Raw genomic sequence first — 20988 nt, 5'->3', positions numbered from 1 at the left:
ATACAGTATATGAACAATGCCAGTCAAAAGTTTGGACACACCTACTCATTCAAGGGTTTTTCTTTATTTTCTACATTGTAGAATCATAGTGAAGCGTCCCACCCCAGGACACACTATTCAACAGCCAGTGAAATAGCAGGGCGGCAAATTCAAAACAACAAAAATCTCATAATTCAAATTTCTCTAACATACAACTAATATATCCCATTTTAAAGATATACTTCTCGTTAATCCAACCACATTGTCCGATTTCAAAAAGGCTTTACGGTGAAAGCATAACATTAGATTATGTTAGGACAGCGCCTAAACAAGAAAAACCACACAGCCATTTTCCAAGCAAGGAGAGGCGTCACAAAAACCAGAAATACAGCTAAAATTAATCACTAACCTTTGATCTTCATCAGATGACACTCCCAGGACTCAATGTTACACGATACATGTATGTTTTGTTCGATAAAGTTCATATTTATATCCAAAAACCCCATTTTACATTGGCGCGTGATGTTCAGAAAATGTATTGCCTCCAAAACTTCCGGTGAATGAGCACATCAATTTACAAAAATACTCATCATAAACGTTGATAAAATTTACAACAGTTATTGAAAGAATTATAGATACACTTCTCCTTAATGCAACCGCTGTGTCAGATTTCAAAATAGCTTTACGGCGAAAGCACATTGTTCAGTATTCTGAGTACAGAGCTCAGCCATCAAAGCAAGCTATACAGTTCTGGAGTCAACAAAACTCAGAATTAGTATTATAAATCTTCACTTACCTTTGCTGATCTTCGTCAGAATGCACTCCCAGGTCTCCCACTTCCACAATAAATTTTTGTTTTGTTCGATAAACTCCATATTTATGTCAAAATACCTCCGTTTTTGTTTGCGCGTTCAGATCACTAATCCAAAGGCATAATGCGCGAGTGCAAAACCCGAGACGAAAAGTCAAATAGTTCCATTACCGTTCGTAGAAACATGTCAAACGATGTTTACAATCAATCCGTAGGGTCTTTTTAACATAAATCTTCGAAAATATTCCAACCGAACAATAGCGTGTTCATTACAGAGGAAAAAGGAGGAACGGTGCGCCTGTGTGCCCGTACAGTAAACAACTCGTTGGTCCCAGGCTTGAGACAACTCTTATTCTCTCCCCAGTAACAGTAGAAGCATGAAACAAGGTTCTAAAGACTGTTGACATCTAGTGGAAGCCTTAGGAAGTGCAAAATGACCCCACAGACACTGTAGTTTGGAAAGGCAATCAATTGAAAACCTACAAACCACTTCCTGATTGGATTTATTTTTCTCAGGTTTTTGCCTGCCATATGAGTTCTGTTATACTCACAGACATCATTCAAATAGTTTTAGAAACTTCAGAGTGTTTTCTATCCAAATCTACTAATAATATTCAAATCCTACCTTCTGGGCCCGAGTAGCAGGCAGTTTAATATGGGCACGTTATTCTTCTGAATTTCCGAATACTGCCCCCTGTCACCAAGAAGTTAAACAAATCAAAATATATTTTATGCTTGATGACAGCTTTGCACACTCTAGGGCATTCTCTCAACCAGCTTCATGAGGTAGTCACCTGGAATGCCTTTCCAACATTCTTGAAGGAGTTCCCACATATGCTGAGCACTTGTTGGCTGCTTTTTATTCACTCTGCAGTTCAACTCATCCCAAACCATATCAATTGGGTTGAGGTCGGGTGATTGTGGAGGCCATGTCATCTGATTCGACACTCCATCACTCTCCTTCTTGGTCAAATAGCCCTTACACAGCCTGGAGGTGTTTTGGGTCATTGTCCTGTTGAAAAACACATGATAGTCCCACTAAGCGCAAACCAGATGGGATGCCGTATCGCTGCAGAATGCTGTGGTAGCCGTGCTTGTTAAGTGTGCCTGTCGTTAGTTCAGCTGTAGGCTGTTTGTCTTGTCATTGGGTTATCAGTACTGATGATAAAAAGACGTTGGCCAGGGTTAATGTGTGTGTGTCCTGTGAAGTGGGAACTTCTGAGGTGACTCTTGACCTCTCACAACCTTTAACCTTATTGCTTCCTAAAGGTCAGAGGTTATGTAGTACACCATTTGATCCTTGCCCTTTCATTGGTCACTGTGTGTGTGTGTGTGTGTGTGTGTGTGTGTGTGTGTGTGTGTGTGTGTGTGTGTGTGTGTGTGTGTGTGTGTGTGTGTGTGTGTGTGTGTGTGTATTTAATGGATGTTTGTGTGTATTCCAGCTGTACAATGAGGAGATCCTAGATCTGTTTGACGGAGCCAGAGACCCAGACTGTAAGAACAGGAAGTCTAATATTAAGATCCATGAGGATGGCAGCGGCTCCATCTACACCACCGGAGTCACCTCACGTCTTGTCAACTCAGAGGAAGAGGGTGTGTGTGTACAGTGCTAACAGTGTGTGTGTGTGAGCTATGACTGGTTGATATGGACAAATTCGCGATATGGGCGATTCACGATATACTGTTTATCTTGATTTTTTTTTTTATTCTCTCAAAATAATCTATGTTGTACAGTTAAAGGTGAAATATACTGCATTTCAAACAGTCAGCAATTACCTAATGAATTCAGGGCTTGTGAAATTATACCTAGGCTAAATATAAGCCTTCCACAACCATAAGACCCACTAATTATTTTATCAAAATTGTTTTACCTGATTTTTATTTTAATTTTTTTGCAATAATCACTGATCTGGCTTTCAAGTCTGTCTATGAAAATGCCCTTTTTGTTACAAATTTAACCAGAAACATGCATAATGCACATTCACTAATAATTACAAAAATCTTGTAGCAGGCATTATATAAAATTAACACAGGTCTCAAACAATCTCTCAAGCACAAGCCCACGTGCTAGTGAGTAGCCAGCTAATCCTTATATTTCAAGTTTAGCTAGCTTGGATCTATTTGCTCTTTTCTAACTTATTTCTCAGAATGAGAACGAGTTGTCAATTCCTTACATAATTGTGTTTTATGCTTATTGTACATTGTATAAAACACAGACTAGTCGGCTAGTATAACAGTCTTTGGCTTAAATGCTGCTAGCGGTACATAGTGCCGCGTGCAACAAAAATGAGCACACGTTCCAGAATCAATGTTCATTCATACTCCTTTTTTTAGTAGTGTCTTCTCTGCTCACAATTTGAGGAGTTGAGACATAAAAAGGGTCTCATTAGAAAGGTTAACTTCTCTACCACAGTAAAATCATTTCTCAATGTGTTTCGGTGTCCATATGACCGATTTCTTGACCAAACTTCAAATGCAAATAGCGAGTTGAAACTGCTTGTCAGAGAGGAAAAAAGTGATCTCTCATCTTTGTTATTGCGAGTGGCAGGGGGAGCGGCTTGGTGTGTGAGAGGGGCTTGGTGTGTGTGTGTGTGTGTGTGTGTGTGTGTGTGTGTGTGTGTGTGTGTGTGTGTAAACGGGAAGGTACACAGTCACAGCAGAAGGAGAGAAGGAGATCAAAAAGATAGCATGACAACAAGCGGATATAAATGCTCGTTAAAAAACTAAACATTTAATAAAAACGAGGTTATTGCGATACAGGCATTTGGAATATTGCGCTAAAACATCCATTCAAATTTGATGTATTGCCCAGCCCAAGTGTATACAGTACTAACAGTTTGTGTATTACAGCTGTTACAGTGTCTGAAACTGGGAGCGTTGTCTCGTACCACGGCCAGTACCCAGATGAACGCATCTAGTTCCAGATCTCACGCCATCTTCACCATCAACCTCTGTCAGATGAGAGTCTGTCAACAAACTGAGGTAGGGTTGGAGGGAGGGAGAGAGGAGGGAGAGGGAGGGTGTTATGGATCAGAGAGGGTAGATACAGTGCTTATAGAAAATCTACACCCCCTTGAACTTTTTTCACATTTTGTTGTCAGTGCCTCAGTTTCATGCATTTTAAATAAAACATTTTTTTAACGTATCTACACACCATATGATTTGTTTTTTATTGTGAAAAAAAATGCTATACTAACAGTGATAGCAATGCGAAATGTCATTCTGAGAAAACATCACTAAAGTTACACACAGTTGATACACGTTGATCGCCGTTTCTTCCCCATCACTGTCATCAGAAGACTCTACAATGTCTTCAATGAAAATGTTTTTACCTAAATCAGGGGTTTCCTCATCGTCTGATTCATTTTTCAGAGTCCGAGAGAGTCAGCATGGCACAAACGTCCTCCAGTAGTAGTCCATCACAACTTTTTCCCACTGAACTTTGTCGATAGCGCCTGATAAATTCAGGGCAGCAGCAACATATTTGCAGTTCTCCATGGCTAACTTTATATCTCTCCAAAAAAAAATGCAGTAGAAAGGATTATGTACGCATAATGAGCAGCTCATTTAAAGACACAAGATGCTACACCGCAGACCAACCTGAAACTCATCTCTCGGCATGTCCAGCCCACTCATTATCTCAGCCAATCATGGCTAGCAGGTTTGGCTTAACCAACTATGCTCGTAATTTAACAACTTTATTCGTATTTACAGATGGCATAGAAGTTTGTTATTAAGGCATATGAAAGTTCACATGTTCGAGAAGGCATTTCTGGCAAAAAAGCATTTTGATAAAAACGTTTTTTTTTACGTTCAAACGGCTCTCCTGTGAAGTCGTGACTTGCGACATACAGCTAGTTTCCTGAAACGGGTCACTTTTACCTTTTTATTCCTTAGCCACTCCACTGTAGCTTTGGCCGTGTGCATTGGGTTGTTGTCATGCTGAAAGGTGAAATTCTGTCCCTGTTTCAGCTTTCTTGCAGAGGGCAGCAGGTTTTCCTCTAGGACTTTTCTGTACATTGTTCCATTCATTTCCCCTTCTATCCTGATAATTCCCTGATGATGAGAAACATCCCCATAACATGATGCTGCCACCACCATGCTTCACAGTAGGGATGAGTGTTCTTTGGGTGCTGCGTTTGCTCCAAACGTATCGCTTTACTTTCAGGTCAAACAGTTACATTTCTGTTTCGTCAGAACACTACACTTTTTGCCACATGGCTACAGAATCAAGTGTTTTTTTGCATACTTCAAATACGATTCCAGGTGGGCTTTCTTGAGTAATGTCTTCCTTCTTGCCACGCTACCATACATGCAACATTTGTGGACGGCTTGGGATATTATTGTCACATGCACACTTTGACCAGTCTCAGCCTTAAAAGCCTGGAGCTCTTTGAAAGTTTCCATTGGACTCTTGGTAACCTCTCTAATCAGTCTCCTACTTGCTCGGCCATCCAGTTTGGAGCGACTGCCTGAGCTAGGCAGGGTATTGGTGGTGCCATACACTTTCCACTTCTTACCAATTGTCTTGACTATGCTCTAAGGGACATTCAAGGCCTTTTGAAATCTTTTTATACCCATCCCCTGATCTGTGCCTTTCCAGAACTTGGTCCCGGATTTCCTTTGAAAGCTCCTTTGTGCTCAAGGTTGAGTTTCTGCTTTGCAATTCACTACCCAGCAGAGGGAACCTACAGGAACTGCTGACATTTATCCAGAAATCATGTGAATCACTACAATTTAACACAGGTGGAGGCCAATTAACTTGGTGTGTGATTTTGAAGGTGATTGGTTACACTTGAGCTAGTTTAGGATTACTATTACAAGGGAGGTAGACACTTATCCAACCAAGATATTTCTGTTTTGATTTTCTAAAGAAAACCTGCACTCTTTTTTTCACTTGGAAGTTGTGGCGTAGGATGTATAGATCAATGGGTGAAAAAAACTATTTTAATGAATTTTAATTCCAGGCTATAAGGCAACAAAAGGTGAACATTTTTAAAGGTAGTGTAGACTTTCTATAGGCACTGTAGATGTATTGACTGAGGGAGAGACGCGAAGAGAATAAATAAAGGTAGAAGAGGGTAAAAGAGGAGTGAAGAGGAGAAAGATGAACGTATCAGACCGAGTGACAAGTAAAGTAATGACAGTAATACAAATAATTAAAAAGTTTGAATGAAGTGTTTGCTGATAATTGTTCACTAATTGTTGTCTCTCTATCCGTCTCTCTCTCTCCAGGAGAATGGTGAGGTGAACGGAGGTGTAAATGAAGGTGTGATTGGGGAGGTGAACGGAGAGGTGAATGGTGTTGGCGGAGATGGAGGGTCTATTACCAAGCCTGAGTATGAGACTCTGATGGCCAAGTTTCACTTTGTGGACCTAGCTGGATCAGAGAGACTCAAACGCACCGGAGCAACGGGAGAACGGGCACGGGAGGGCATATCCATCAACTGTGGACTGGTGAGGAGTGTGTTTGTGTGTGTGTGTGTGTGTGTGTGTGCGTGTGCGCGTGCTGCCACTTCCAAGGAGTGGAACACTAACCCGTACGCTTATAAGAAATCCCACTACGCCCTCCGACAAATCATCAAACAGGCAAAGAGTCAATACAGGACTAAGATCGAATCCTACAATACCGGCTCTGACTCTCGTCGGATGTGGTAGGGCTTGCAAACTATCACGGATTACAAAGGGAAGCCCAGCCGTGAGCTGCTTAGTGACTAGAGCCTACCAGACGAGCTAAATGCCTTCTATGCTCGCTTCAAGGCAAGCAACACTGAACAATGCGTGAGAGCACCAGCTGTTCCGGACGACTGTGTGATCACGCTCTCCGTAGCTGATGTGAGTTAGACCTTTAAACAGATTAACATTCACAAGGCGGCATGGCCTGATGGATTACCAGGACGCATACTCAGAGCATGTGCTGACCAGCTGTCAAGTGTCTTCACTGACATTGTCAACCTATCCCTGACCCAGTCTATATTAGCTACACTTTTCAAGCAGACCACAATAGTCCCTGTGCCCAAGACTGCCAAAGTGACCTGTCTAAATGACTATTGCCCCATAGCACTCACATCTGTAGCCATGATTTAAGATGGCGCCGACAGAGATGGTCGCCTTGATTTGCGTTCTTTAATGCCACTTTAATAATGTTTACATATCTTACATTGCTCAAATCACATGTATATACTGTATTGAGACACAATCACGGGACACTTTAATAACATCAATGATGTCGCTCTTGCTGCTGGTGATTCTCTGATCCACCTCTACGCAGGAGACACCGTTCTGTATACATCTGGCCCTTCTTTGGACACTGTGCTAACAAACCTCCAAACAAGCTTCAATGCCATTCAACACTCCTTCCGTGGCCTCCAACTGCTTTTAAATGCTAGTGCATGCTCTTCAACCGATCGCTGCCCGACTAGCATCACTACCCTGGATGGTTCTGACTTAGAATATGTGGACAACTACAAATACTTAGGTGTCTGGTTAGACTGTAAACTCTCCTTCCAGACTCACATTAAGCATCTCCAATCCAAAGTTAAATCTAGAATCGGCTTCCTATTTCGCAACAAAGCCTCCTTCACTCATGCGGCCAACATACCCTCGTAAAACTGACTATCCTACCGATCCTTGACTTCGGCGATGTCATTTACAAAATAGCCCCCAACACTACTCAGCAAACTGGATGTAGTCTATCACAGTGCCATCCGTTTTGTCACCAAAGCCCCATATACTACCCACCACTGCGACCTGTATGCTCTCGTTGGCTGGCCCTCACTACATATCCGTCGCCAAACCCACTGGCTCCAGGTCATCCTTAAGTCTTTGCTAGGTAAAGCCCCGCCATTTAACTCAAGTAAAAAATTCCCTGTCTTAGGTCAGTTAGGATTAACACTTTATTTTAAGGATGTGAAATGTCAGAATAATAGTAGAGCGAATGATTTATTTCAGCTTTTATTTAATTCATCACATTCCCAGTGGGTCAGAAGTTTACATACATTCAGTTAGTATTTGGTAGCATTGCCTTTAAATTGTTTAACTTGGGTCAAACGTTTTGGGTAGCCTACCACAAGCTTCCCACAATAGGTTGGGTGTATTTTGTCGCATTCCTACTGACAGAGCTGGTGTAACTAAGTCAGGTTTGTAGGCCTCCTTGCACGCACACGCTTTTTCAGTTCTGCCGACAAATTTTCTATAGGTTTGAGGTCAGGGCTTTGTGATGGCCACTCCAATACATTGACTTCGTTGTCCTAAAGCCATATTGCTACAACTTTGGAAGTATGATTGGGGTCATTGTCCATTTGGAAGACCCGTTTGCGACCAAGCTTTAATTTCCTGACTGATGTCTTGAGATGTTGCTTCAATATATCCACATAATTTTCCTCTCTCATGATGCCATCTATTTTGTGAAGTGCACCAGTCCCTCCTGCAGCAAATCACCCCCACAACATGATGCTGTCACCACTGTGCTTCACGGTTGGGATGGTGTTCTTCAGCTTGGAAGCCTCCCCCTTTTTCCTCCAAACATAATGGTCATTGTGGCCAAACAGTTCTATTTTCTTTTCATCAGACCAGAGGACATTTCTCCAAAAAGTACGATCTTTGTCCCCATGTGCAGTTGCAAACCGTAGTTTTTATGGCGGTTTTGGAGCAGTGGCTTCTTCCTTGCTGAGCGACCTTTCAGGCTATGTCGATATTTTACTGTTGATATAGATGCTTTTGTACCTGTTTCCTGCAGCATCTTCACAAGGTCCTTTGCTGTTGGGATTGATTTGCACTTTTCGCACCAAAGTACGTTCATCTCTAGGAGACAGAACCCGTCTCCTTCCTGAGCGGTATGATGGCTGCGTGGTCCCATGGTGTTTATACTTGCATACTATTGTTTGTACAGATGAACGCGGTACCTTCAGGCTTTTGGAAATTGCTCCCAAGGATGAACCAGACTTATGGAGGCCTACAATTTTTTTCTGAGGTCTTGGCTGATTTCTTTTGATTTTCCTATGAAGTAAAGCAAAGAGGCACTGAGTTTGAAGGTAGACCTTGAAATACATCCACAGGTACACCTCCAATTGACTCAAATGATTTCAATTAGACTTTCAGAAGCTTCTAAAGCCATGACATAATTTTCTGGAATTTTCCAAGCTTTTTGAAGGCACAGTCAACTTAGTGTATGTAAACTTCTGTCCCACTGGGATTGTGATACAGTGAATTATAAGTGAAATAATCTGTCTGTAAACAATCGTTGGAAAATTACTTGTGTCATGCACAAAGTAGATGTCCTAACCGACTTGCCAAAACAATAGTTTGTTAACACGAAATTTGTGGAGTGGTTGAAAAATGAGTTTTAATGACACCAGCCTAAGTGTATGTAAACTTCGGATTTCAACTGTATATCACTCCAGTATTAATGCTAAATTGTAATTATTTTCGCCTCTATGGCCTATTTATTGTCTACCTCCCTACTCTTCTACATTTGCACACACTGTACATAGCTCTTTCTATCTTATCTTTTGTGTTATTGCCGGTACTTTTGTTTATGTGTAACTCTGTGTTGTTGTTTTTGTCGCACTGCTATGCTTTATCTTGGCCAGGTCGCAGTTGTAAATGAGAACTTGTTCTCAACTGGCCTACCTGGTTAAATAAAGGTGAAATAAAATAAATCAAAATAAATGGATCATTAGTCATTTTAAACAATGCCACTTTAAATATGGCCGCTTTAGTAATGTTTACATATCTTACATTACTCATATCACATGTATATACTGTATTTTATACCGTCTACTGCACCTTTCCTATGCTGCTCGGCCATCGCTCATCCATATATTTATACGTTCATATTCTCATTCACCCCTTTAGATGTGTGTGTATTAGGTAGTTGTTGGGAAATTGTTACATTACTTGTTAGATATTACTGCACTGTCGGAACTAGAAGCACAAGCCCTTCGCTACACTCACATTAACATCTGCTAACCATGTGTATGTGACCAATAACATTTTATTTGATGAAATGCTTAGAAAAGCTGGTCATGGCTCACATCAACACCATCATCCCAGACACCCTGCACCCACTCCAATTCGTATACCGCCCCAACAGATCCACAGATGACGCAATCTCTATTGTACTCCACGCTGCCCTTTCTCACTCAGACAATAGGAACACCTACGTCAGAATGCTGTTCCTTGGCTACAGCTTAGCATTCAACACCATAGTGCCCTCCATGCTCATCACTAAGCTAAGGACCCTGGGACTGAACACCTTCCCCTGCAACTGGACCCTGGACTTCTTGACGGGTAGTGTAGGTAGCCAGGTGATGGTGTAGGTGGACAGCAACACATCCGCCACGCTGAGCCTCAACACGGGGGCCCATGCGGGGGTGCGTGCTTAGTCCCCTCCTGTACTCCCTGTTTACCCACGACTGCGTGGCCGTGCATGACCTCAACACTCATCATTAAGTTTGCCATCGACACTACAGTGGTAGGCTTGATCACCGACGATCAGGTTTCTTGGTGTCCACATCACTAAAGATCTACCGTGGTCCGAACACACCAACACAGCTGTGAAGAGGGCATTTCCCCCTCAGGACACTGAGAAAATTTGCCATGTGCCCTCAGATCCTCAAAACGTTCTACAGCTACACCATTGAGAGCACCATTGTCAAAATCCTGAAGTATCCCTTTAATCCAGTAATTATTTTGAAACTATTGATCCTCTGTGCCTAAATTGTGCTCTCTGGTGTATTTTGAACATTGAGAGTGGGCTCCTGTGACTGGATATGTTTTTTTAATAATATTTGTTTTGACTCTCTGTCCCCACATGGGCCCCTTCATTCATCTGGCCCCGTGTGTGTGTGTGTGTGTGATAATGTTGTGTATGTGTTTTAATTGGTGCTGAGAAACGTGATAATGATGATGATGGTTATGAGTATGTGTTCTAGCTGGCTTTGGGGAATGTGATCAGTGCTCTGGGGGACCAGGCTAAGAAAGGAGGACATGTTCCCTACAGAGACTCTAAACTTACGCGCCTACTACAGGACTCACTGGGAGGAAACAGGTAACACGCATACACACACAAGTCTCTATAACACACTAGTCAGTCTCTATAACATGTCGGATTCCTTTCCCCTCTCCAGTCGTACGTTGATGATCGCGTGTGTGAGTCCGTCGGACCGGGACTTCATGGAGACCCTGAACACACTGAAGTACGCCAACAGAGCCAGGAACATCAAGAACAAGGTGGTGGTGAACCAAGACAAGACCAGCCAACAGATGTCTGCCCTGAGGGCTGAGATTGCCAGGCTACAAATGGAACTTATGGACTATAAAGCGGTGAGGAGAGATGGAGGGATAGCAGGAGGGACAGAGGATTGGGGGAGGGAGGGATGGATGGGGTAAGTGGGGTAGAGAGAATGAGGGAGGGATGGAGTCAGGGAGCGATGGATAAAGGGAGAGAAGAAGGGAAATGGATAGAGATGGGAGGGATGGAGTCAGGGAGCGATGGATAAAGGGAGAGAAGAAGGGAAATGGATAGAGATAGGAAGGCGGAGAGGTTGGAGGATGGAGAAGTGGGAGGAGGGACCAATGGAGAGAGGAAGGGATGTAGGGAAGGATGGAGGGATGGAAAGAAGGAATGGAAAAATATCCCTTCCCTCATGTTAATCAACTTTAACCTTTGGCCTAGAAGATTACAGGAAGCAAGGGATGGTTTAGAGCAATAATGTGATTAAGAGAGAGTTAATGGAGCATAACCAATGGATGACCTTGTTGAGTTATAGGAAAGATTCGATCGGAGTTGGAGAGTAATGGAGCATGTGATTGGCTGAAATAATGTTGTCTCGTTTATGATTGGCTGAGGTGTTAACCAGTATGTAAAGAAATAAAATGGAAAATGGGAGTTTTTACCGACAAGTGATATAAAAATCAATATTCTCTTTGTTGATTGAATGAAATGTCATTGTTCTGAACGTTCAATGGAGGAGATAAAATAGTCCTGTACGTGTGTTGTCCCCCTTCCCAGGGTAAGCGTGTGACAGGTGAGGATGGCTCGGAGGGCTTCAGTGATCTGTTCCAGGAGAACTCGATGTTACAGAGAGAGAACGACACGCTACGCATGCGAGTCAAAGCCATGCAGGAGACCATCGACCACCTCAACACACGGGTCACCACGCTCCTCGCCAACGAGGTCAGCACGCTGCTGGCCAAGTCGGGTAAGATCGAGAGAGGCGACGCACACACTCTCCAATGGGATTGGCTGATTGTTGAAGATTGTGACTGTCTGAAAACATTGATAAGCTATTCAATCCTTTTTCTCTCCTTCCTTGTTTAATCAATTCCTACACGTCCCTCTCAAGGCGCATTGGAGGATAGGATGCAAGGTCCATCCATTACTTAGACCTTCTCCTCCAATGAGCTTTGAGAGAAATTGAGGAGACTAGTATTTGACAGCTCAAAAGGCTTTCAGACACAGACCATATCATGTAGTTAAGAAGTCTCAATGTGACCTCACGGTGACCTGACTGTGAACTCTGACCTTTTGACCTCTAGGTGAGAGCAATGAGGAGATTGGTGCTCTGATAAAGAACTACATCAGAGAGATCGAGGAGCTCAGGTAAGAGTCTGTAATGAGCTTCAGACTGAGTTGGGGGGGAAAGCAGTTCACGGAGTTGCAGCTCACTGTGTTTTGCCGTTACTGTACAGTTCATGGAGTTTTTTCTTTTGTTGTAGTTTGAGGAACTTTCAGATTATGTCCTGTATACCGTAAGAGTTAAGTTGGACTAATGACATCTGTTTGTCTTCTTGTTCTCTCTACACCCCCCCCCCCAGATCTAAGCTCCTGGAGAGCGAGTCGATGAACGAGTGCCTTCGTCGCAGTGTAACCCGTCTCTCCTCCCGCTCCCCGTTCACCACCACCTCCTCTCATAGCTCCACCCCAGGGCCACACCCCTTAGGCTCCTCCCCTTCCCTTTCCATGGAGGCGGAGATGACGGACGTGATTCGTCGAGCCAAGACGGACATCGAGAGGCTGAAGAAGAAGGAGAGGAGACAGCGGAGGATGAGGTAAGAGGAGAGGAATGGGGCAAGGATGGTAGTGGAGTAATGATCGCACAGTGACAAGCAGCTCTCACAGCCACTGGAGGGAGGGAGGGAGAGAGAGATGGACGGATAGAGGGAGATTAACAAAGGGAGAGTGAGAGGTCTCTGCTAATAACTGAGCTCTCCATGTTCACTTGGCAACAGTCCCAAAACACAATGGCAATTATTTTTGGAAGAGTCCCAAATCAAATTGGACAAATCAAATCAAAGGCACATGGCGTGTAATCAATATTAGTAATAGATTAATATGGTAAATAAATAATAAACTGCTTATTGGGTCACAGCTGTTATGAGCTGTGCCTTCTCTCTCTACATTGTGTGTGTCCTACTCTGATCCTGGGTCAATATGTTCTACTTGCAGCCCAGAGAAAGAGAAAGGGTTGAAGAAACGAGCGAAGCTTCATTCTCATGAGAACGGACATAATGGAGAAAACGGCCAGATGGACTCGGATGACAACTACACAGAGGATGTGATGTCACCTCTGCAGGAGGAGGAGAGCGGGTGTGACGAGGAGGAGGAGGAGGAGGGGAGGGATGAAGAGGAGTTTGACAGTGATGAGAGTCTGGTGGACTCCGACTCGGACTCTGATGAGAAAGGTTAGTGGATGACGACAATGGCAGTGGCAGAAATGTCTCCATTCCAATTCAACCTATTGACGTTGTGTACTGTCGCTTTGACAGGATTGATGCGCATCAGCAATATGGTGGGAGTACAATTTTTGTCCTCTGTTTGGCTGTATGGTACTTTCACCATATTGCTAACCTATCCAATCCTTTCAGACCTACAAGGAGTACCTAATTAGCATTAGGGCTAGGAGTTGATTTAGAAATCTGCAACTGCCACACTCTACTATAACATGTCTGTCTTAGAGCCACAGTGTTCACCTCTTGACCCTTGACCTCTCTTTGCCCTCTGCCCTCTAACCCCCTGCAGCTAACTTCCAGGCGGATCTGGCAGACCTGACGAGTGAGATTGAGATCAAGCAGAAGTTGATCGATGAGCTGGAGAACAGTCAGAAGAGACTGCTGCAGCTCAAACTACAGTATGAAGAGAAACTCATCCTGCTGCAGAACAAGATCAGAGACACACAGCTGGAGAGAGACCGAGTACTGCACAACCTCTGTGAGTAGAAGTATGGGTAATGTAGGCACACAGGATCCCCTCAGTGAGTGGAGCGACTCAGATGCTGAATAGACACGCTGCTCTCTGTCTCCATTGTACCGCTTTCAAGCACACACTCTCTCTTTCGTCTCCTTCTCTCTTCTATCCATCTTCCTTCCCTCTCTCCTCCTCCAGTGTCTATGGAGAACTACACAGAGGAGAAGGCTAGCAGGATTAAATCAGAGTATGAGAAGAGGCTGAAGGAGATGAACAGAGACCTGCTGAAACTGCAGGCAGCACAGAAGGAACACACCAGGCTACTGAAGAACCAAGGACGCTATGAACAGGAACTGAAGAAACTACAGCAGGAGGTCAACGAGATGAAGAAAGCCAAGGTGAGGAGGAGGAGCAGGGAAGGATGTTAGCTCTATAGGCTACATTAAGTGCATTTCTATTATATGCAATGTTGAGACCTTTGCTCAGCACCTACCCAATAAGTGAGGCAAAGGAGTCAAAGCTAGGAAACGCTGACATTGAAGATCTGGTTCAACATTGAGACCTTGCCCCTCAATAACGCTCCGTCACTGACGGTGCTCTCCAGCTAAGTGCAGTGTGTCCTCCGGTCCCCAGGTGGCGCTGATGAAGCAGATGAAGGAGGAGCAGCTGAGGAGGAGGATGATGGAAGCCAAGAGGAACAGAGAGATCGCTCAGCTCAAGAAGGAGCAGCGACGACAGGAAGTATGTGTGTTTTTGTGCTCAAAGAAAGTACCTGCTTCACATGATAACCCCCAGCAGACTGCAGTTTCTAAAGCCATCACCCTTTTGGTTACCAGTTGATCTCCAACTTTGTTATCAACCGGCCTGGGATTTGAACCAGCAACTTTCCAGCTATTAGTCTGCTTCTCTAATCCTTAGGCTGCCCTCAGATCTACATTTTCGTGTCTTGTTAGTGTATCTCTCTATCTGTTTCTGTTACCCATTTCCAGGTTACTGACGTTTGAGAAATGTATGGTTAATATACAGAATCACCCATATATTGACTGACCTCTCCTCTATCAGTACCAGATTCGTTCGTTGGAGAGTCAGAAGCGTCAGCAGGAGCTGGTCCTGAGGAGAAAGAGCCAGGAGGTGACAGCCTTACGACGGTTGGCTAAACCCATGTCTGGACGCATGGCTAGACGACTACAGCCCCTAGACTCCGGAGCAGAACTGTCTGCCAGCACCACCTCCTCTGAACCAGAGTCCAACCGGTAGGTAGTGCCGCTACACAGAGGTTGGGTCCCAAATGGCACCCCATTCTCTGTAGTGTTAACATACACTGTAAAAATGTCCTGTTATTTTTCATCTAACTTACAGTTACTGTAAAAAACAAACAAAAAAAACCACTGTTACTGTACCATATTTTACAGTATACCCTTAGTATTTTTATGGTATACTAGTTTACGGTATGCTAATACTGTTACCGTAATTGGTTTACAGTACCAATAATGCTACTGTAGTCGTTTTACGGTAACAAATACTCTTACTGTAAAGCCTTATTTTTTTTTTCAATTTTTCAATTCCTCATCAACCCACAGGGATTTAACAGTCATTTTCTTAATATTTGCATGCTTATTAGTAACTGGAATAAGCAATGGTCTAAGACACTGCATCTCAGCGCAAGAGGCTTCACTGCAGTACCTGGTTTGAATCCAGGCTGCATCACATCTGGCTGTGATTGGGAGTCCCATAGGGCGGCACACAATTGGCCCAGCGTCGTCTGGGTTTGGACCGGGGTAGGCCGTCATTGTAAATAAGAATTTGTTCTTAACTGACTTGCCTAGTTAAATAAAGGTTAATTAAAATAAAAAATAAATCATAAATGTGTCAAGTGCAGCGTCTGTTTGCTCCTCATTACACACCATGGACCAACAAATAATCTTTACATCAACAACGTAGGAATCACTACAACTTATTGTATGACCTCTTATACACTATATAAGGCCCAGCCTTTGGAACTTTGGTTTTCCTAGATATGGCTACAGTATTGTGATCACTACATCCGATGGATCTGGATACTGCTTTCAAGCACATTTCTGCAGCATTGGTAAAGATGTGATCAATACATGATGATTTAATTCCTGTGCTGTTTGTAACTACCCTGGTAGGTTGACTGATAACCTGAACCAGGTTACAGGCACTGGTTACAGTTTGAAGTTTTTTCTTGAGTGGGCAGCTTGATGAGAGCCGGTCAATTTTTAAATCACCCAGAAAATATAAGTCTCTGTTGATATCAAATACATTATCAAGCATTTCACACACATTATCCAGATACTGACTGTTAACACTTGGTGGTCTATAGCAGCTTCCCACCAGAATGGGCTTTAGATGAGGCAGATAAACCTGTAGCCATATTACTTCAACAGTATTTAACATTAGATCCTCTCTAATCTTTACTGGAATCTGGTTCTGAATATAAACAGCAACAACTCCACCATTGGCATTTATATATTTTCTGTACATGTTATAACCTTGTATTGCTACCACTGTATCATCAAATGTATTATCCAAGTGAGTTTCAGAGATTGTCAGAATATGAGTGACATCTGTTACTAGCAAATGATCCATTTCATGAACCTTGTTCCTTAAGCTACATATGTTTACGTGGGCTTTTTTCAGCACTTTTCTTCTGGGGTGCTTCCCTGTTTCCATTTTCATTCTTTACTGGGAAGCTTAGTAGAAGTAGATATGCTCATGTTATTTATGTTAGTGCAGGGTGAGCTGTAGACAGTGGACTTCCTCCTAGGGCACAGGTAGAAATCTGGTTCGTAGGCACATGATTACTTCATACAATAGCTGTAGGATCAGCAGATGCTTTCAGGGCAGGTAGAAGGACATAAATTAGGTTACTTATATTGCGTCTGCCAACAGCCCTGGTGTAATGTACATTTGCTGAAGCATTATGACAATTCTGGTTCACAATGGTAGGGATTATCTGAGCTGGGCTTGGGTCATTGATAAGTCATAGTCTCAAAACAGCCGTTTTATGGATCAGGAACCCAAATGATTTGGGTTGGATCCCATCCTCCTTATAAAATGTGTTTTGTTTCCAAAAGGTATCGAAATTGTCAACAAAAGCTACACCCATTGAGCTGCAATAATCACGTTGCCAGTTGTGAAGAGAAAGAATCCTGCTAAAGCGTTCAGTGCCGCGATTCAGAGACGGCACAGGGCCAGATAGGATGGGTCTTTTATTAGCGTCTAGCAGAGAGTCAATCAGCTCTTTCAAATCCAGTTTCAACTGTTCAGAGCTGCCCTTCATAATGTCATTAAAACCCACATGGACTATGATGGAAATCAATTCTATGTCCAGACGTAGTACATTTGGGAGCAGCTTAGTAATGTTTTTGCAGCAGGAATGGTCACATTTCTTTCCACCCATGACGGTATTTGTTAGTGACAGAGACATGGTTGTTGGCTTCCGTCATTTTCAGTTCTGTGGCCTTCACTAAGTGAAAATGATTTATGTGTATGATGTGCCTTTCTGACTGTATATTTATAAAATAAATGAAGTGCTACAAACAAAGCAATGCGGATAAAATAACCAATCAGGTACGAATGAACTAAGAACAAAATATTACATTTATAATAATAATTAGCAAAAAATATGTGCTTTGGTTTGGTTGCCCGTTTGCTTTTAGTGTTGCATTCTACTTTGAATATTCGCAAATACAGTAAGTGAACTGCTACTGTGTTTTATGTAGCATTTTTTTACGGTAATGTCCACAATACATCAAATGTTTCCCGTCCATTGAATTTCATCCAACAATGTAATATATGGTAATCTACTGTATTCCGTTTATACAGTATGAATGAAGTCTGTTGATTAAACAGCAATTTACCATGACAATTTCGAGATTGTTTTTAACAGTGTAGGAAATAGGTTCCAGTGTGTTTTGTTAAACAGTTAACATAAACACTACTTTTTAAAACTTTCTTCCGTTTCATAGTTTGTTTGTTGTTTTATGTCGTGTTTCAGTTGAATTATAACTTTGGTTTTATAATGTACAATTACTTGTTGAAGAAAATAAAGTAGAAAATATCTCCTTCTCTCTCTGACTCTTTCTCTGACTCTCTGTCTCTCTCTCTCTCTCTCTCTCTCTCTCTCAGGACCACCTCAACCAAAGTGTCCAACATAGTGAGACAGTGGAACACCAAGATGAATGGCTACCTGGGAGAGAGCGAGGGGACTACCACCAACGGGACACAGGTTGTTGGGTAAGTCGTGGCAGGGAGTGTGTGTGTGCCATTGATTGTCAGGTCAGATGCAGAGCAGGGACTGGTGTGTTTGTGTCTGGTGTGTGTACATGTTTTTGATGCATCGCCAGGTCAGAGAAAGGATGCGTGTGTGAGAGTGTCAGTGTGAGACTTGTGAGTGTGTTTGTATGTGTTTTTTTGTTGTTGTGTGTGAGTGCCAGCGAGCGTGCAAGGTCAGATTCAGATTAGGTATGACTCTGTTGACATTTACTTAGCCACGGCTTTCGTCAGCTTCAATAAAGTTTTATTCAATTTTACAAAGCCATTTATCCAATTATCTTCAAAATGAATTGACAGGAGTGGCTTTCTTAGTCATATAATCCCTCTCCTTCCCTCCTCTTCCTCCCTCTCCTACCCTCCTACTCTCTCCTTTCTTCCCCCACCTCTACCTATCCCCCTCTTTCCCTCGCTCCTCTACCTTCTCCCTCTCTTCCCCCCTCTCCCCCTTCCTTCCTCACTCCCTGCTCCCCTCCTCTCTCTTCCCCTACTCCAGCAGCAGTACTAAGGATTGATATAGCTGTGATATGATTGACAGTTGATCTGTATTGTAACGTCCTGAACTGTATCTTTCTCTCTCTCTCTCTCTCTCTCTCTCTCTCTCTCTCTCTCTGTGCAGCAGTAGGACACGTGTCCAGCAGCGCAAGGGTGTTCTAGTGGGCAGCAGTAGTTTCTCCAAGGCGGCCCGTCAGAAGTGGCAGACTCTAGAGAGGAGGATCCTGGACATCGTCATGCAGAGGATGACCATCACCAACGTAGAGGCCGACATGGACCGACTCATCAAGGTACTGTGATGTCACTTCCTTTGCACTCTAGTGAGACTTCCTCTTAACTTTTAGTGCATTGTGATGCACTTGCAAACTCATTATTACTGACTTCATTCACTTACCAGTTTACTTACTTAAAACATGCATCATTCCTTCCTGTCTGTTAATGATCTGGCTAACATGTTTTTTTCCCCCCTCTCTTCCTTGTGTGTGAGACAGAAGCGAGAGGAGCTGTCTGTGCAGCAGGAGGCGCTGTTGCGTAAAAGGCAGGTGCTTATGGCCGAGGGGGAGGGGCCTGACGGGGAGGACCGCCTTGTCCAGGAAATGAACGAGGACATTGAGGTTCTGAATGCAAACATCGACTACATCAACGACAGCCTATCAGACTGCCAGGCAACCATCGTTCAGATAGAGGAGACCAAGGTGAGAACACACACACACACACATTAGTGTAAAATGTCCTAGTTCTGGTGTACGGAGCTCCGTGGAGCCTACTGAAGCCTGGGTATTTCCTGCAGGATGAGCTGGACTCAGTGGACACCTCAGTGGTCATCAGTTCCTGCTCTCTGGCTGAGGCCCGACACCTCCTGGACCACTTCCTCAAGGCCTCCATCGACAAGGTAACTAACATGGGTCACGACCCAGGACCATCTGGTGGCTACAGTAGTTCATAGTTTTATAGTCCAGATATACCATAACACAGACTCCAAACTAATGTCTACTGAAAGTTCTCAACTTGGAAATAGTCCCTGTCAGCTCCTCTTCAGTTTACAATTCTTTTGGCAAATGATGTGCAAGTGGACACCCGTTTCAGGGAGGGTTGGCCAGTAGTGGAAAGATTCTGCGTGTAAACTGAGAGAATCAGTCGGGACTGAACGGGATGCGTAGTATAACGAGCAGCATTAGTTCCGGTGTTTGTTTTTTCTGTCACTGATTATTTGGACAAATCACTATTTCGCAGGTGTTAGCATCTTTGATATTGAAGGGGAGGGGACGTTCAGGCCTGTAACTTGCAAAAGAGAGAGGGATGGAGCTCCTCATTCTGGTTCCGCTCCTCGTTCACGTATTTCCTGATTTCTTCTCTTAACGTGTATGGACCCAGAACTAAAGTCTCACGTAATTGGTCAGCTGCTCGATTAAGTTCTGGGTTAAACAAGGTTACCCAGAAGTAGTTAATAGCTGTATAGTTGATATATGCCTCCCTCTGCTGGTCTTTCCAGGGACTGCAGGAAGCTCCGATCACTTCTAGTAACGTGTTAGTAACTGGTGTGTGTGTGTGTGTGTGTGTGTAGGGTTTACAGGTGGCTCAAAAGGAGTCTCAAATCCGTCTGTTGGAGGGCCAGCTGAGACAGACCGATATGATTGGCTCTGCCCATAACCACCTCATCCTGGACGCGCTGAGAGAAAAGGCTGAGCGTATCCCCGAGCTGCAGGCACTCATCCACAACGTACAGCAGGGTGAGGACACGCACCTAGCATGCTCACTCACCTCACCTCACCTCACCTCACTCACTGTTTCTTCATGTTTCTATGTCTGTGTTCACAGAGAATGGTTATGTCAGCACCGACGAGGAGCCTTCAGAGTTTAGCCAGGCCTCTGACGGCAGGTACGACTACACGATCCGCTTTCTGGGGCCTCATTTATAACCGTTGCGTAAACGTAACACTAAACGTCTGCGTGCGCCATTTCTGAAAAGACTGTGCACGCACAAAAACGTAGAGATTTATAAACTTGGCGCACTCCGTACATACGCGTATTTCCCGTTCTAAATCAGACCTGACGTAAAAAAAAAAGTGCGCGTGTGAACAAGCATCCTAACTCCGCCTGAAAACACCCATAATTCACCTTTTATGGGGACAATACCGCCCTTATTTGCTGTACACTTTGGAAGTATTGGAATGAGGCCAAGACAGTATCTAAAGGAAATAGCAATGGTGAACTTGAT

At 43.5% G+C, this 20988-nt stretch overlaps 1 protein-coding gene across 5 annotated transcripts in view; it reads left to right on the top strand.

The window, feature by feature from the left end:
* Window positions 1–20988, top strand: part of LOC106582687 (kinesin-like protein KIF21B) — a 126368-nt gene that overhangs the window by 76075 nt on the left and 29305 nt on the right. For 4 of the 5 annotated variants that reach the window (XM_014165984.2, XM_014165985.2, XM_045705846.1 and 1 more), the window contains exons 4-22: window positions 2233–2382; window positions 3641–3772; window positions 6026–6247; window positions 10726–10841; window positions 10921–11116; window positions 11805–11994; window positions 12332–12395; window positions 12611–12844; window positions 13242–13477; window positions 13815–14003; window positions 14178–14377; window positions 14613–14720; window positions 15042–15232; window positions 18132–18239; window positions 18895–19060; window positions 19262–19465; window positions 19561–19662; window positions 20335–20500; window positions 20589–20649. In XM_014165984.2, the coding sequence (XP_014021459.2) occupies window positions 2233–2382; window positions 3641–3772; window positions 6026–6247; window positions 10726–10841; window positions 10921–11116; window positions 11805–11994; window positions 12332–12395; window positions 12611–12844; window positions 13242–13477; window positions 13815–14003; window positions 14178–14377; window positions 14613–14720; window positions 15042–15232; window positions 18132–18239; window positions 18895–19060; window positions 19262–19465; window positions 19561–19662; window positions 20335–20500; window positions 20589–20649 (3035 nt within the window). The remainder of the gene's footprint in view (window positions 1–2232; window positions 2383–3640; window positions 3773–6025; window positions 6248–10725; window positions 10842–10920; window positions 11117–11804; window positions 11995–12331; window positions 12396–12610; window positions 12845–13241; window positions 13478–13814; window positions 14004–14177; window positions 14378–14612; window positions 14721–15041; window positions 15233–18131; window positions 18240–18894; window positions 19061–19261; window positions 19466–19560; window positions 19663–20334; window positions 20501–20588; window positions 20650–20988) is intronic. The other variant, XM_045705847.1, reaches the window with a different exon arrangement.

The sequence above is a fragment of the Salmo salar genome, chromosome ssa22 (genome assembly GCF_905237065.1).
Source record: "Salmo salar chromosome ssa22, Ssal_v3.1, whole genome shotgun sequence".
Lineage (NCBI taxonomy): Eukaryota > Metazoa > Chordata > Actinopteri > Salmoniformes > Salmonidae > Salmo > Salmo salar.
Note: the sequence above shows the minus strand (reverse complement) of the source record. Positions and strands in the feature narration are given on the sequence as shown.